Raw genomic sequence first — 12949 nt, forward strand, 5'->3', positions numbered from 1 at the left:
TGTCTGTCAGACTAAACATGCCTCAGCAAAACCTTGGACCAAAGCGGAATGATAAAATGTACCTTGCTCTGTTAGCACACGCATGTCGCAAACTGGTCTGAAAGATGGTGTTTTTCATCGACCGTACTGTCAGATTTAGATCAATATATATATTCAAAATGGATGTGAATTCGCTGAAAATGTTTGTTATTGTTGGTTCCGTTCACAGACGTCTCACCTTCATGTTTTTATTGAGCAAACAGTGATTATTACATCAGGCTGTTTTTCACTTGAACCCTCATTATATGTGTAAATTTTATATCCAGACTGGAACACAAACTGTATTAATTGGTCTCTGCTGTATAAAAACCTGTCGGTGACTGTCGGCCAATTGTAGTTGGTCAGGCATGTTAAACTCTTATCCAATCACAACAAACACCTTTAGACTGCGCAAACTTCATTTGTGGTTATTGGCATGGATCAAACTGATCTTCCACATTAAGATTAGGTCATTTGGCTTTTTGGAAAGTCAGATGCCAAGATTAAAATATCAAGGTTTTTGGGTAATGTTCTTAAGGTTTTAGCCGTCTCATCATCATAAAGCCCTTTGAATCTTGTGCATAATAGACCTATTGGTCTGACTAACTGCCTATAAATATAGCGCTGATGACTCACTGAAAGACTGAATATGCCGCTGACCGATTAACTGACTGACTAACTCGATATAATACTGAATGACTTGCTGAATTTAGCAGTGACCCATTGACTGATTGATTGAAATATTGCTGCCTGAGGGGAAGATTTTCTGACTAATTTGTGCCTGCTGAGTGACATCTTAGCATAATTCAGACCCCAAATTCCTCTTAGTGGGATGAATGGTTAAGGATAGGCTGTTCTCCTGCGTGGATTGCTACAGCCTCTTGTCTAGGCTGGATGTCTGTGGCAGGAATTTCAGTGTTTTGTTTGCCAAATCAAATATGGTTTTATAGATTCTACCTCCAACAGGGGCTCATTGAAATGTCATAAAAATTACATCGATGTCCTCAGGGCTGCTGTGAAAGTAAACAATATCCACCAGATCTCTTTATTGTTGGAAAATTGATGCATTTGCTCAATAAATAACAAATGTTAAAGGATTTTATTGGCCGGGTGAAGGTTTAGGATGGAAAATATTCACTTTCCAGATATAAGGAAGAAAGTTGACAGGGTTCCCTTACTCTAATTATAGTCTGGTTTGACTGAATTCATTTAAAATATTGCAAATCTTAGAGACAAGGTCGATATGTTCCATGTTGCTATAAAACAAGCATACGTATGTTTTAATATTTATAATCAAAGGCTCGATTTCAGTTGAATGACGGGAAAGTGGAACGTCTTAATGGATGCTTATTACATATGATGCGTTTCAGGGTTTAATGTAGGAAAAACGCAAACATTGTGCTCTACATGTTAAAGTACAATGCAGGTTTTCTTGTCTTATTCTACAGAAATGAATACTGTGTTTATCATGTTTATCAATGTTAAGGCTTGACAGATACCCGGCATAAACTTGTTGTATTGCAAAGGCTATGTGCTGATTCTTTATAAATGTCTATTGTTTCGGAGAGGAAATAGCATAAAGTTGAGTATGTAATACAAATGTTCAAACTATCCCTTTAAATCGAGAATTGGACCACTATTTTGTGTTCCCTTGAGTCAAAATCTCATAGGTGATATTAGATAGTTGTATGCCATCTGGAGCGTGACCTAGGCTGTTTATTGATAAAGGCCTGTCGTTTGAGCATGCAGCTTGTAGCGGGACCAGGTTCTTCCATGGAGGTCAGGCTGAGGGACTTGGTTGTGCCTCGATGGTTTGTGCGTGTGTCCGTTGGCTGCAGAGCTGCAGGAATGCTGGTGTTTGCTAAGTGAAGAGAACTACAGAGACTGTCCAAACACACGTCTGTTTGCCAACTGGGAGCATATTACTGTCTCTGTGCTGGGAGCCTCAGTGGCTGGCCCCTGAATGGAGCCTCTTGTGCGGAGAGAGAGGAGAACTGGCCACTGAGATCGGAAAGACAACAGTGCTTAGTGCCACTGCCCTCTCCAGTTTTCTGCAAGTGCTACAAGAAGACACTGTTACCTTGTTTGAAAACCTAGAAACCTGTTATCAGTGCTGCAGTCTCCAAGTGCAGCTCATATTCATGTAGATTTCTCAGAGTGCATGTAGGGTTATGGTTATCGGTTTTAGAACGAGGATATGCTGCTGTTCCTATTTCTAGCAGGCATGATAAAGTGGAACGGTGTGATTTATTGGCTTACGTTTAAAGACATTCCTTTCCAGATTAACCTACCTGACATCCTTGAATTTCTAATCAGATTTTAAATTGCTTGCTTTTCATGTAACTATATCACTGCCTCATTCTGACTCTAACCCTGATGTTCTTTTCTAAACTCTCAAAGTAATGCATGTTATTTTTTACAGTCTGTCTGTCTGTCTGTGTGTCTTAATGACTGTTTTATCAGTAGTTTCATCGTTTTATCTATCGTTCCATTTGTTTTATTCATCAGTCTATCATTCTGTCTGTCTACAATTATTTTTCTATCATTCTATCTGTCATTCTATCATTCTAAAATTCTACCATTCACTGTTCTGTAATTCGTTCTGGAATTCATTCTATATAACTGTTCGTTATATAATTCTCTCTATCATTTGTTTCCTTGTATTGATCGTTTATTCTATCACTTGTTCATTCATTAGTTATATCTATAGTTTGTTTTATCTGATTATGTTCACAAATCAAAGCTAAACTTAAAACACATATCCTGGCCTTTTCCCTCTTCATTCTCTCTTATGTTTATTGATATTGCTATTTATTGCTATTTGTTTGTTGTTGTTGTTTTATTGATTGTTCAACTGATGTAAAATATCCTTGAGTGATTTAGAAGGCGTCCTTAATAAAATGTACTATTATTATTATATTAAGTTGTAGTGAGTTATATAAAATGATCATTTGGTCTAAATAACGATTTGGTCTAAACACTAAGACTTTTTTAGAATTAAATTGGACTTTATTAATTGTCAAATAAGACAGCTTCGCTACATTCCTGTAAGGCCTACATTTAGCAAAGAAAGCTCTAAACTTTTCTAGGCCTGTTTGACAGGCCCTTGTGCCCTCTTAAAGATCCCAAATGAAAACCTAATGTGACATCCATCATTCATCCATCTGCTCAAACGAGCAGTGCTTGAGCAACACCGGGGTCTACTTCAACATGGAACATACTTCAAAGGCTGCGAATGCTTTATATATGAGAATATATAAATGGAGAATGTGGTTCAGTTCTTTGGCATGCTTCAGGACACTCAGGTTGGAGAGGAGATGAGTTTGGCGGCATTGCTGTGGAGTGACTTAAAGAAAGCCGTCAGTGTGAGCTCAGCATAGACTTCACATGAGTGCTCTCTGTGTATGTACAGTACGCCACCAGGGAGAGCAGGGCTGAAAAGGCGTCCTCTGTGTGCTCGGCATGCACACAAGCTCACACTCCACCAGGCCTGACCGTGGCTCCAGGCAGCTCTCGGCCTCAAACTGAACGCTTCATTAAAGCATGCTGACTCCCCTCGGCCCACATGTGTTCCCTGTGCTCCACTGTGGAAGAAAGAAGGGATGAATAATGTATTTCACATTAAAGGGCAGAGGCCTTCTTTTCCTTTTGCATAGCCATGTGCAGGACACTCCTGGACTCTACAGAGCATACGTACCTTGTATTCCTGTTTCCAAGAAAAAGTTCCTGGAGTACCATGGTGCAGTGGAGTCATGAGTGTTACATAATAATGCATGCACTGTTCTGAAGTGCATACATAAACGTCCTTTATGTGATACTGGAATATTATTTCTAGTTTTATTTTATTTACATTTTTATTGCACTTTATCAGTTGTAATAGCATAGTACTTTATTAGAATATTCATTTACTTTAATAGCATGGTAATTTATTATTTTTTATATATATATATATATATATATGCTATGTGGTCATGCATTTTCTGTGGTGGTACAGCAGCACATACAGAGCTGTTCTCATGTCAAATGGCCACTGTCTCTCATCTTTTGACAATTTTGGCACTACCGCTTTGGGTAAGGTTTATTGCCAAGCCTAGAGAAATAAAACCTCCTCAGCATTTTTTTTTCCACCACTAGTTGCCTAATTTTCCTTTGCCATGGCTTACAAATAGAGAAAATTGTATAATTTATTACTACTTTCACAGACATCATTTATTTATTGGTTCAAGATGTTCAAGATCCCCACACACGGTTGGATTGAGCACAAAATCAGTCTCCTTTACGTCAGCAGGAATAATCCGAAGAAGCCACAGGTCTTCCTGTCTGTCTACTGATTCTCTAAGTTAATTATTTCACATATTATGATGATCCTAGTACATTTGTGTCAGCTGTGTTTGTGCAAATACTCATATGTGGGTGGATGTACACAGACCAGACCTTGATTTATTGTACTAGTTAAGTAAAGATGGTTAAACACACAACTTACTGCAAATCCACCCACACTTTCGTATACTTGCACACATACCGAGAACCGGCAAACACCCACTCATTCGACTTTGCTCTGATTGACAGGCCGTTTGTGTTTATCATCAGAGACTAATTTGTTCTACAAGGATTTGTTCTGCTAGCAAGGTCACAGTCTAGGGCCACGCACACAGGGCCCCTGTTGTGCAGTACTCTTACACGTACACACACACTTCCAGTAAGGACTCCTCCTCTGTTCTCACCAGTTAACCAAAAAGGGCCCTTTGAAGTCAGCTGGAGTCTAGCTGTTACTGGAAAAACAGCTTCTGAAAAAACCTTTTCACCCTCTTGATACGATGTTGCCCTGTGAATGATTGTGTTAATTATATTCTCAAATTTTTACCTTACAACTTTTGTATTCTTAAAATCACGTCACGTTATTTTGAAACGATAGCTTTCTAAACGTCAAAATACTCATTTAAAAATGTATATGGCTGCAAGTCTTTAGCGCTAACCCAGATAGCACACGTACATCTTCTTCAAGATGTCTGTTAAAAATCTCTTGGTCTGGAAAGCATCTGCTGTCTACAAATGTCTGACAGAAGTCTTTTAGATGTCAGTTTTACATACATTCTAAATCATAAACATCTTTGTCTATTTTGTTATCTAAAAGGAGACGTCCTATAGATGTAAATGCAGACGTCTCTGAGATGTACATATGCTATCAGGGTAGCTACAGTAAGGCTATTTTTTGTGCTAAGCTGTTAGCATTAAATAGCTAGATACAGTTGCTAGTTTCTTTCAGGGTAGTGATTAAAAAAAAATAAAAATGTCTCGTACATGTTAGTAATAATTCCAGTTGCAGAGGTTCTGACATTTTAAGCTAAGAACCAAACCAACTAGCTACAAGGTGAATAACATTACAAAAATTTAATTGAAGCAAAAATGCATTGGTCAAAAAACTGGACAAAAAGACACTGTTTTATAGTAGTATAGTACTTATAATAGTACTTATAACAGGTTTAATAAAGGAAAGAACTACAAACATATGAAGAGAGAGAGAGATTGAAGAAACACATACATGTTCATTCTGCATAAACTATAATTAGCGAAATATGCATATATATTTACAAATGTTTAAGTAGTTTAGTTATTCTTAAAAATCATCAGTGCATAGCTAGCCATATTAAAGTCTATATACCTGTCTGAAGATGATTTAAAATAAAATAAATAAATACAAATCTGAACCGTGTAACTAGAACTAGAACATTCAAACAAATCGATCCATGTATCATTGACTAAGAAAGATTCATTCCTGTTTTCGCTCTTAATCTAGCACCTCTTATATGAAACGTTCCAGTCCAGCAGTTCTGGAGTGTTCCTTCAGGATATGACATAGTAGTGACTAGCGATGTTGTTGTGAACAGGCTTTGGCAGCTAATGAAGAATGAACTGTAGAATTCATTACAGCCCATCTTGTGATTTATGCTGGCCGAAGCATTGCGGAGCTGACTGCTGCCGTCTCAGGAGGGGACGATGTCTTTACCAGGTTTAGTCAGACCTCCGCTACTGTGAGCAGAGAGAGACCGCAATGGAAAAGTCAACAGCACAATTTGGATTAGTCTTGGATTTGAATGCATTTGTTCCAGCGAATCCGAAAATGACTGATGAGGGATTTGGATCTGGTTTACTTTAGGTTAACTAGTGGATGATTTTATCTGAGATGGTTTAAGTGCAAGCTGCTGACTCTGTACAGTATATTTAGAAACGATTCCATTAGTTACACGATTTCAAAAGTTACACTTCCTCTTTCATATACAACTTTCTTCTCTATCAAGTTTAACAGCTTCAGCATGTAACCAAAACGACCTGGTGAATGTTTCTGTAGTATGAAAATGATTTCTAACTAACAGTTGAACCAAGGAAAATTATGTGAATGTTTATTCAGAGTAAAGTCTCACAGTGGGACACAAGTTTTCAGACAAGTGCGTGACATGTCATGTGCAGTGATCCCATTAGTCATAGAGCCAAAGCGAGCGACAGATCTGGAGAATGGACGTGCAGTAAATCAGGCCTGAAGAGAGGCACTCAGAGCGACGGGAGACTTTCCATGCTGCTTGAGTCCTTTCCAGTCCTGCATAACGCTCTGTCTGGACTGCTCCAGTTCCATTACCCTTTCTTCTGTGTCGTGCCAAGTGGGGCGGCCTTTATTGGCCAGTTTGCTTTGTTTGTTTGTATATTTTATCCATTTCTGGTTAGCATCCAGCAGTTAGGCCGCTTGCCAATTGGGATGGAATGCTATCTATTTATAATCATTTTTTACCAATGCATAGTTGGGTGCTTATCTGCAGGCCCGGACAGAATCTGCAGATATTTGCATTTACACATAGAGGAATGCAATAAATGGAATTAAGAATGCTGCACTGTTAAGGCATAGATCGAGTCAGACTTGTGGACACACAAGAGGCAGAACTAATGAATACCAGTGTGGCCAACTAATTTTCAGCGAAAGTTACTTAAAGGAAGTCAGTTTGTGGCTAAGAGTTGCAAAATTGTGTTTTGATGTCATTGCACAGTGTCAAAACATCAAATGTCAGCAAAAATTAGATATATATTTTATATATGCAAATTTAAATGTGTTTGTTAAATATTGCGAAGATTGGCAACACTGATGAATACATTGCAGTTCTGTGGAAATGTATGCAATTTTGTATGAAACCTGGGCCTGCTGATGAATATGTATCCTTTGGATGAATTAGAATCGGTGTAGCAGACAAAGACAGACAAGCTCATCAGTAAGAGGTTGAGTTTGGTCTCTTGTTTTGCCAGTTTGTTCTTAATTGATTCTAATGCATGTATGCTTATCATAAATTATAACATACTGATGTGAATGGAAATATTTGACCATTTGTTTCTTGTCTTTTATGCACAGGGCCTGCGGAGGTTCCGATGATGTCACCCAATGGATCCATCCCACCCATCCATGTGCCTCCTGGTTACATATCACAGGTGAGTGCAAAATGTCAATGTCATAATTTCAGTATAGTATCATTCATAATTATTATCTATAAATTCCAGTTGAATTCGACTTGATAAAGAACAATTATATTTTATTAATTACATTTTACTTTTTAGTGAAAATAAAAATAGGCTCACAGGGACAACATAAAAAAAAATATATATATATATATAAATATATATATATATATGTATATATATGTATATATATATGTGTGTGTGTGTGTGTGTGTGTGTGTGTGTGTGGGAGTGTATATATGCATCTCTATGATCCATTAGGCATTATACAAGAATCTGTCGTCGTTTCAAACCATGTAGTGATTCCTATCTGCCAGATGAAAGAAGTAATCAATATGTAGCAAGTGCAGAGCTCTCCAAACCGTAATCTTTATCTTGCTCATGATCGGCCAGACATGAAAGCAGACCCCTGACCAGTAGCTGTTGGAGAGATACAATCAGCACGGCAACAGTTCTGGGCCTGGAGCCTAGTGGTTACATTACGTCTTCATTTAGCGTTCAACAGACCTCACCTCAGCTTCTACCCACAAGCTGACAAACGCCATTTCTGACTCTATGCTGAAAAGGACTATATATTGACTATAGTTTGAGATTTATGAAAAGTTGATTTTCTTATTCACTAGGGTATTTATTAAGACCTGTGGTTCTTAATTGGTAGTTCGAGACCCAAAAGTCGGTTGCAGTTCTATTTACATGACTTTCATGCACTTTTTTTTCTCCATGGACTTTTTGCTGGGACTTTCTTCCTCACCCTGTAAAAGAGGCAAATACCTGCTAGAAGTGATGGAAGACCAATTAATACAGCAGAGAGAAAAAGTTGGGGAACCATATGACCCTGTAACAAGTGTTGAGTAAAGGTTGTTATATGGTGATGGGTTTTTTTCCCCAGAAAGGAAGATTAGAACACAAATGGATTGGACCTCGGTTTACTCATAGTTGGTTTCCTAATTTAGTTTTTTTGGTACTCTGCACTCTCAATAGGAAAACAAAAAGGCGTCATGCACCCATTTTCTTTTAGACTGTGGAACAGAGGCAGTTCTGGCTCATTTGGTGGGCTAGGTGAGATAAAACTTAGCAGAAATCTTGAATAATTGACATAATGCTTAAGGGTACATTGCATTATATTACTACTGCAAGATGCAATATTTATACTATGAGGGCACATTTTAAAGGAAAAAGTAGATGTTAAATGCAAATTATGAAAAATATTGCTTTATTTCATTGTTTTAGAAGTTGCATGTAAAATCCACTTGACTTAAAATCATACTCTCTTAGTTTAAATGGGCATGACTTTTCGCCCCTCCTTTGGCAGTTGAAGGAATCTGCTAATTGTCCAAAGGTCATTGTATCTGTGTAATTTAGGTCAGTGCCAGCTAGGAGCGGGAAGCACAGTCAGAACTGTGGGCATCCAACAACAGGAGATCAGTATCCAGACACATTTAGTAGCAGCTTTTTCTTTTCAGACTAATTCATCCTTATTGTACAGTACAGCTTTCCAAACTGAGATCACCTCAGCTGAGTATTATGAAATCACAACAACCTTTGATATTTAGCAGTCATGTTGTTGCTCTACTTGACCTTGTAGGGTCTGGCAGTGTCATTGCGTTCTCCTCCATAATTGCATTTTGTAGTATTTCAGTGGGGCTGAACAGGATTTGATTTTTGGTAGAATTAATATGGTAATTGGGCTTTTGTATAAATAAGAGATCATGTTTGGAGACCCAGAGCATGGAAAAATTATAATAAACTAAAACTAAAATAATAAACATTTTTGTTATTTGAAGTCAAATAAATGTTACCTAAAATAAAATATAAAAATCGAACATTTTATTTCAGTTACGTCATTGCAACATTTCTAATTTACATTTAATTAAATAAAAACTATATTGCCTTTTTTTTTAAAGACAAAAACCCTCTGAAATAGAATATATAAATAGAAGAAAATAAAATGGAATTCAAATATTTGTAAAACACTGACCCAGCAACCCTTTCTTGGTTCATATTATCCTAAGTCAGTCTGATGTGTCTCATAGACATGCATAAATAAACAATGTTTCTCACCACATGCTCAACATCTGAATGCAGAGCAGGCCTGAACTTGATCTAATCTTGGCTGATCACTCTTGACCTTTTAATCTCACACTGCTGTCTGCTTATTGATAGGCTTGTCAAACACTCTGTCATGTGTACGTACACACACACACACTCAAAAACACACTCTCAGGGTCAGTGGGTCAGACAGGTGAAGTAGTGTTCAGCTACTGAATAGGATTTCACATTTATATGCGTTTAAGATGGAAAATGAATAAAATCTTACATTCTCACTTCAGGTGCTGGAGGACAACACGGGGGTCAGGAGAGTGGTGGTCACCCCTCAGTCTCCAGAATGTTATCCTCCCAGTTATTCCCCAGCCATCTCTCCCACTCATCACTTACCACCATACATGGCCCCACCACCCTTTATTCCTAACTCACACACGGCCTTCTACCCACCGGTCAGCCCCGGAGACATCCCCCCCCACCAGTACTACCAGCATCATATCCCACCCATGTACAATGAAGGTAAGAGCATACGATCACCGACTTATTCTTCTCTCTACTCTCCTCTTACCATTTCAATGGTATATTTGCAATATTTGCTATATTTTGACTTGTGAATGCAAATTGGTTAGCAAGTGATCGCAAAGGCAAATGTTTTGCGAGTGAACGCACAATTTCTGAGGTAAACACAATAGTTTTGTGAGAGAATGCAAATTTTTCGCAACGGTACGCAAAGTTTCTGAGGTAAACACAATAATTTTGCAAGAGAATACAAATGTTTCGCAAGAGAACAAACTTTCTCAGATAAACACTGTGGTTTTGAGAGAGATGTTCTTTATCAAACACGTTCCTTAGAGAAATGCAATTGTTTTACAAAAGAATGCAAATGGTTTGCAAGTGACTGCAAAGGTTTTTTTTCCAGAGATTTTTTTTTTTTAGCTAGTGAACGCAAAGTAGGTAAATGCAATAGATTTCCAAATGAACAATAATCTTTTGCAAGTGAACGCAAAATTTCTCAATAGTTGCTGTGTGCAAGTTTTTTTAGGTAACCATACTTTTGTGAGGGACATTTTAGAAGAGATTACAAGCTTTTTAAAAGAGATGGTTCTTTGGGGAACAGTATTTTGTGAGAGAATGCAATAATTTATTTGAGAGAACAACATTTTTTGGGGAAAGCGCTTTCCAAATGAACACAAATGCTTTGTAAGTGAATGCAGTTTTTTGAGGAAACAATACATTTGTAAGAGATCTGAAAACTTTTGCATTTCTTGTTTCATTGTTTCAATGTGTGTTCTCATATTTTTCTTAGGTGCTCTGCGTGTTTTCTCCATTCCTGCTTTTTAAAAATAAGATTTTTGCTATTTCCAACTTTTTATTTATTAATTGTTTTTCCCACAGTTTTTATTTTAACACTTAATTTTTGTTGCCACAGAGATAATTCCTGTGTATGGGATGAACTACATTGGGCGAGATGAGCAGTACAAACCACCACCAAAGAAGATGAAGGACAGACTGGAGCGTCAGAATCGGCTCAACAGCCCTCCCTCCATCTATAAGAGCAACATGGGCTGCAACAACATGTACAATGGCTATGGCAAGGTCCACGGAAATCTTGGTGTTGGCGGAGGAGGAGGAAGCAGTCCTGGAGCTAAAAAAAACACCCGTGGAGCTCGGAGTAGCCCCAGGTCCAGTGAGCCAGACTTACAAGGTAAGAGCTTTTGCAGATATGTAGGTTTAGTTTATCATTCAGAATTTGGTGGGTTTTAATAAACAACCTGAGCTGTCACAAGGAGGATAAAAATCATGGGAGCGAAGTTGGCATCCACAAGTTATTTCAGGTGGATGTGCAAATTAGGCAAATAATAAGTATGATAAATATTACACTTTTGTCTCATAAAATAATATATTTTTATTTTTAATATACTTTTAAAATGTATTTTTAATATTATTAATTGACTAAAAATACATCAATGTAAAGCCCTGTTTTTTCATAATGTAAAAGCAAAGTCACAAAGAATTTCATGAGTCAGAGCAGAGTGAGATAGCTACGTTCTGCTTGGTGCCAAAAATTCTCTGCAACGTTTACACAAGACATTATAGATGTTATTGTGGTTACATTAAATCATCTTGTACATGGCTAGAATATTTAGCCTCTGATGTTTCACAGCTTCCATTAGACATCTGTAATGCATGTTTCCCCGTGTACCCACAATGTTTTTCCTCTCTCCTCTTAAAAAAAGATAAGTGCATCAATAGAGGTAAAGGGGGTCGTCATGCCGCGGAAACTGCATAGCTGGGAATCGCCAAGGTGCTATCGTTTTTCCAGCACCCACAATGTAGCCCTTGTGTCTCAGTTTGGGCCTCTGTTGAAAGGCAGCCCACATACCTGTGGAGTCACGTTCTCCCAATGAAGGGGTCCTTTGAGCTTGGCCACCAATCCTCACCAATTCCACATGTGCCTTATCAGGCCCCCTGCAGTGGCGGCTGGGGAAGAGCTCAATTTAAGACGCTGTTCACATGCTGTTTCCCGCTCTCAGGGACATTTTCTCAACATAAACATTTTATGAGTATACATCCATAACTGTTCGAAATTATTTAAATGCACTCCAGAAGGTCAATGCCGTTTTTCTGCACTTCTGCCAGATTCTTTTCTTTTTTTTTTTTTTTTTGTTCTCTCAGCCTTTGGTGTCCTTGAAGTTTTTGCTTTAAATTATGTAAGTGCCACTGATCCCAGGTGTTTCGTCGATGCGTGCACATTTGCAAGTGCTGACAAGTGCAGCAAATGGAATGACCCCTTCGTTTATTTGATCTGCCAAAAGGGCAGTTTTGGCCCTCAAAAAAAGCATCCATATTCAGTGTGTTAGTCTGTGTTTTATGTTAAAGACAGAACATGTAGTATTATATGCAGGTGTTGTAAGACTTGACTCGGTGTGCGCTGACATCATGGAAACGCGATTTGTCTGCTGCAAGCACAAGCCGCCTGTTCTTTGATCAGCTAACGACAGGCCTTCCCAGACTAACAAGCAAAACATGTATTGCTCATACAGTACATCCATATGGTGTTTCGATGTTACGCACACACTTGGAGTATCTTCAGGATCAAAGGCGAACTCCGGCTGTGGCAGAGTTCCCAGGAGATAAGACTGCCTGTGAATCTATTACTCAGTAACTTTGGCTGCTGTACACTTTATACGTGCTAGTCAGATGCTTATTTGTTTATGTTCGTTTTGTGTTGCATATTGAGTAATGAAAAAAAAAAAAACTTTATATATTTTAAAATCTTCAGATTTTTTGTTGTTGTTGTTTTTGAGTTTTGATGTCAAAGTGTATGCAAAAGTACATATTGAATTAGCTGGTAAAGAAATTGGAACAATGAGCAGAGGTTTGTGTACTG

At 38.0% G+C, this 12949-nt stretch overlaps 1 protein-coding gene across 3 annotated transcripts in view; it reads left to right on the plus strand.

The window, feature by feature from the left end:
- fndc3ba (fibronectin type III domain containing 3Ba) overlaps positions 1-12949 on the plus strand; it is a 111687-nt gene that overhangs the window by 58514 nt on the left and 40224 nt on the right. For all 3 annotated transcript variants that reach the window (XM_043263607.1, XM_043263600.1, XM_043263615.1), the window contains exons 4-6: positions 7412-7488; positions 9846-10077; positions 10988-11263. In XM_043263607.1, coding sequence (XP_043119542.1) covers positions 7412-7488; positions 9846-10077; positions 10988-11263 — 585 coding nt within the window. The remainder of the gene's footprint in view (positions 1-7411; positions 7489-9845; positions 10078-10987; positions 11264-12949) is intronic.

This window comes from Puntigrus tetrazona, chromosome 2, assembly GCF_018831695.1.
Source record: "Puntigrus tetrazona isolate hp1 chromosome 2, ASM1883169v1, whole genome shotgun sequence".
NCBI classification, from domain to species: Eukaryota; Metazoa; Chordata; class Actinopteri; order Cypriniformes; family Cyprinidae; genus Puntigrus; species Puntigrus tetrazona.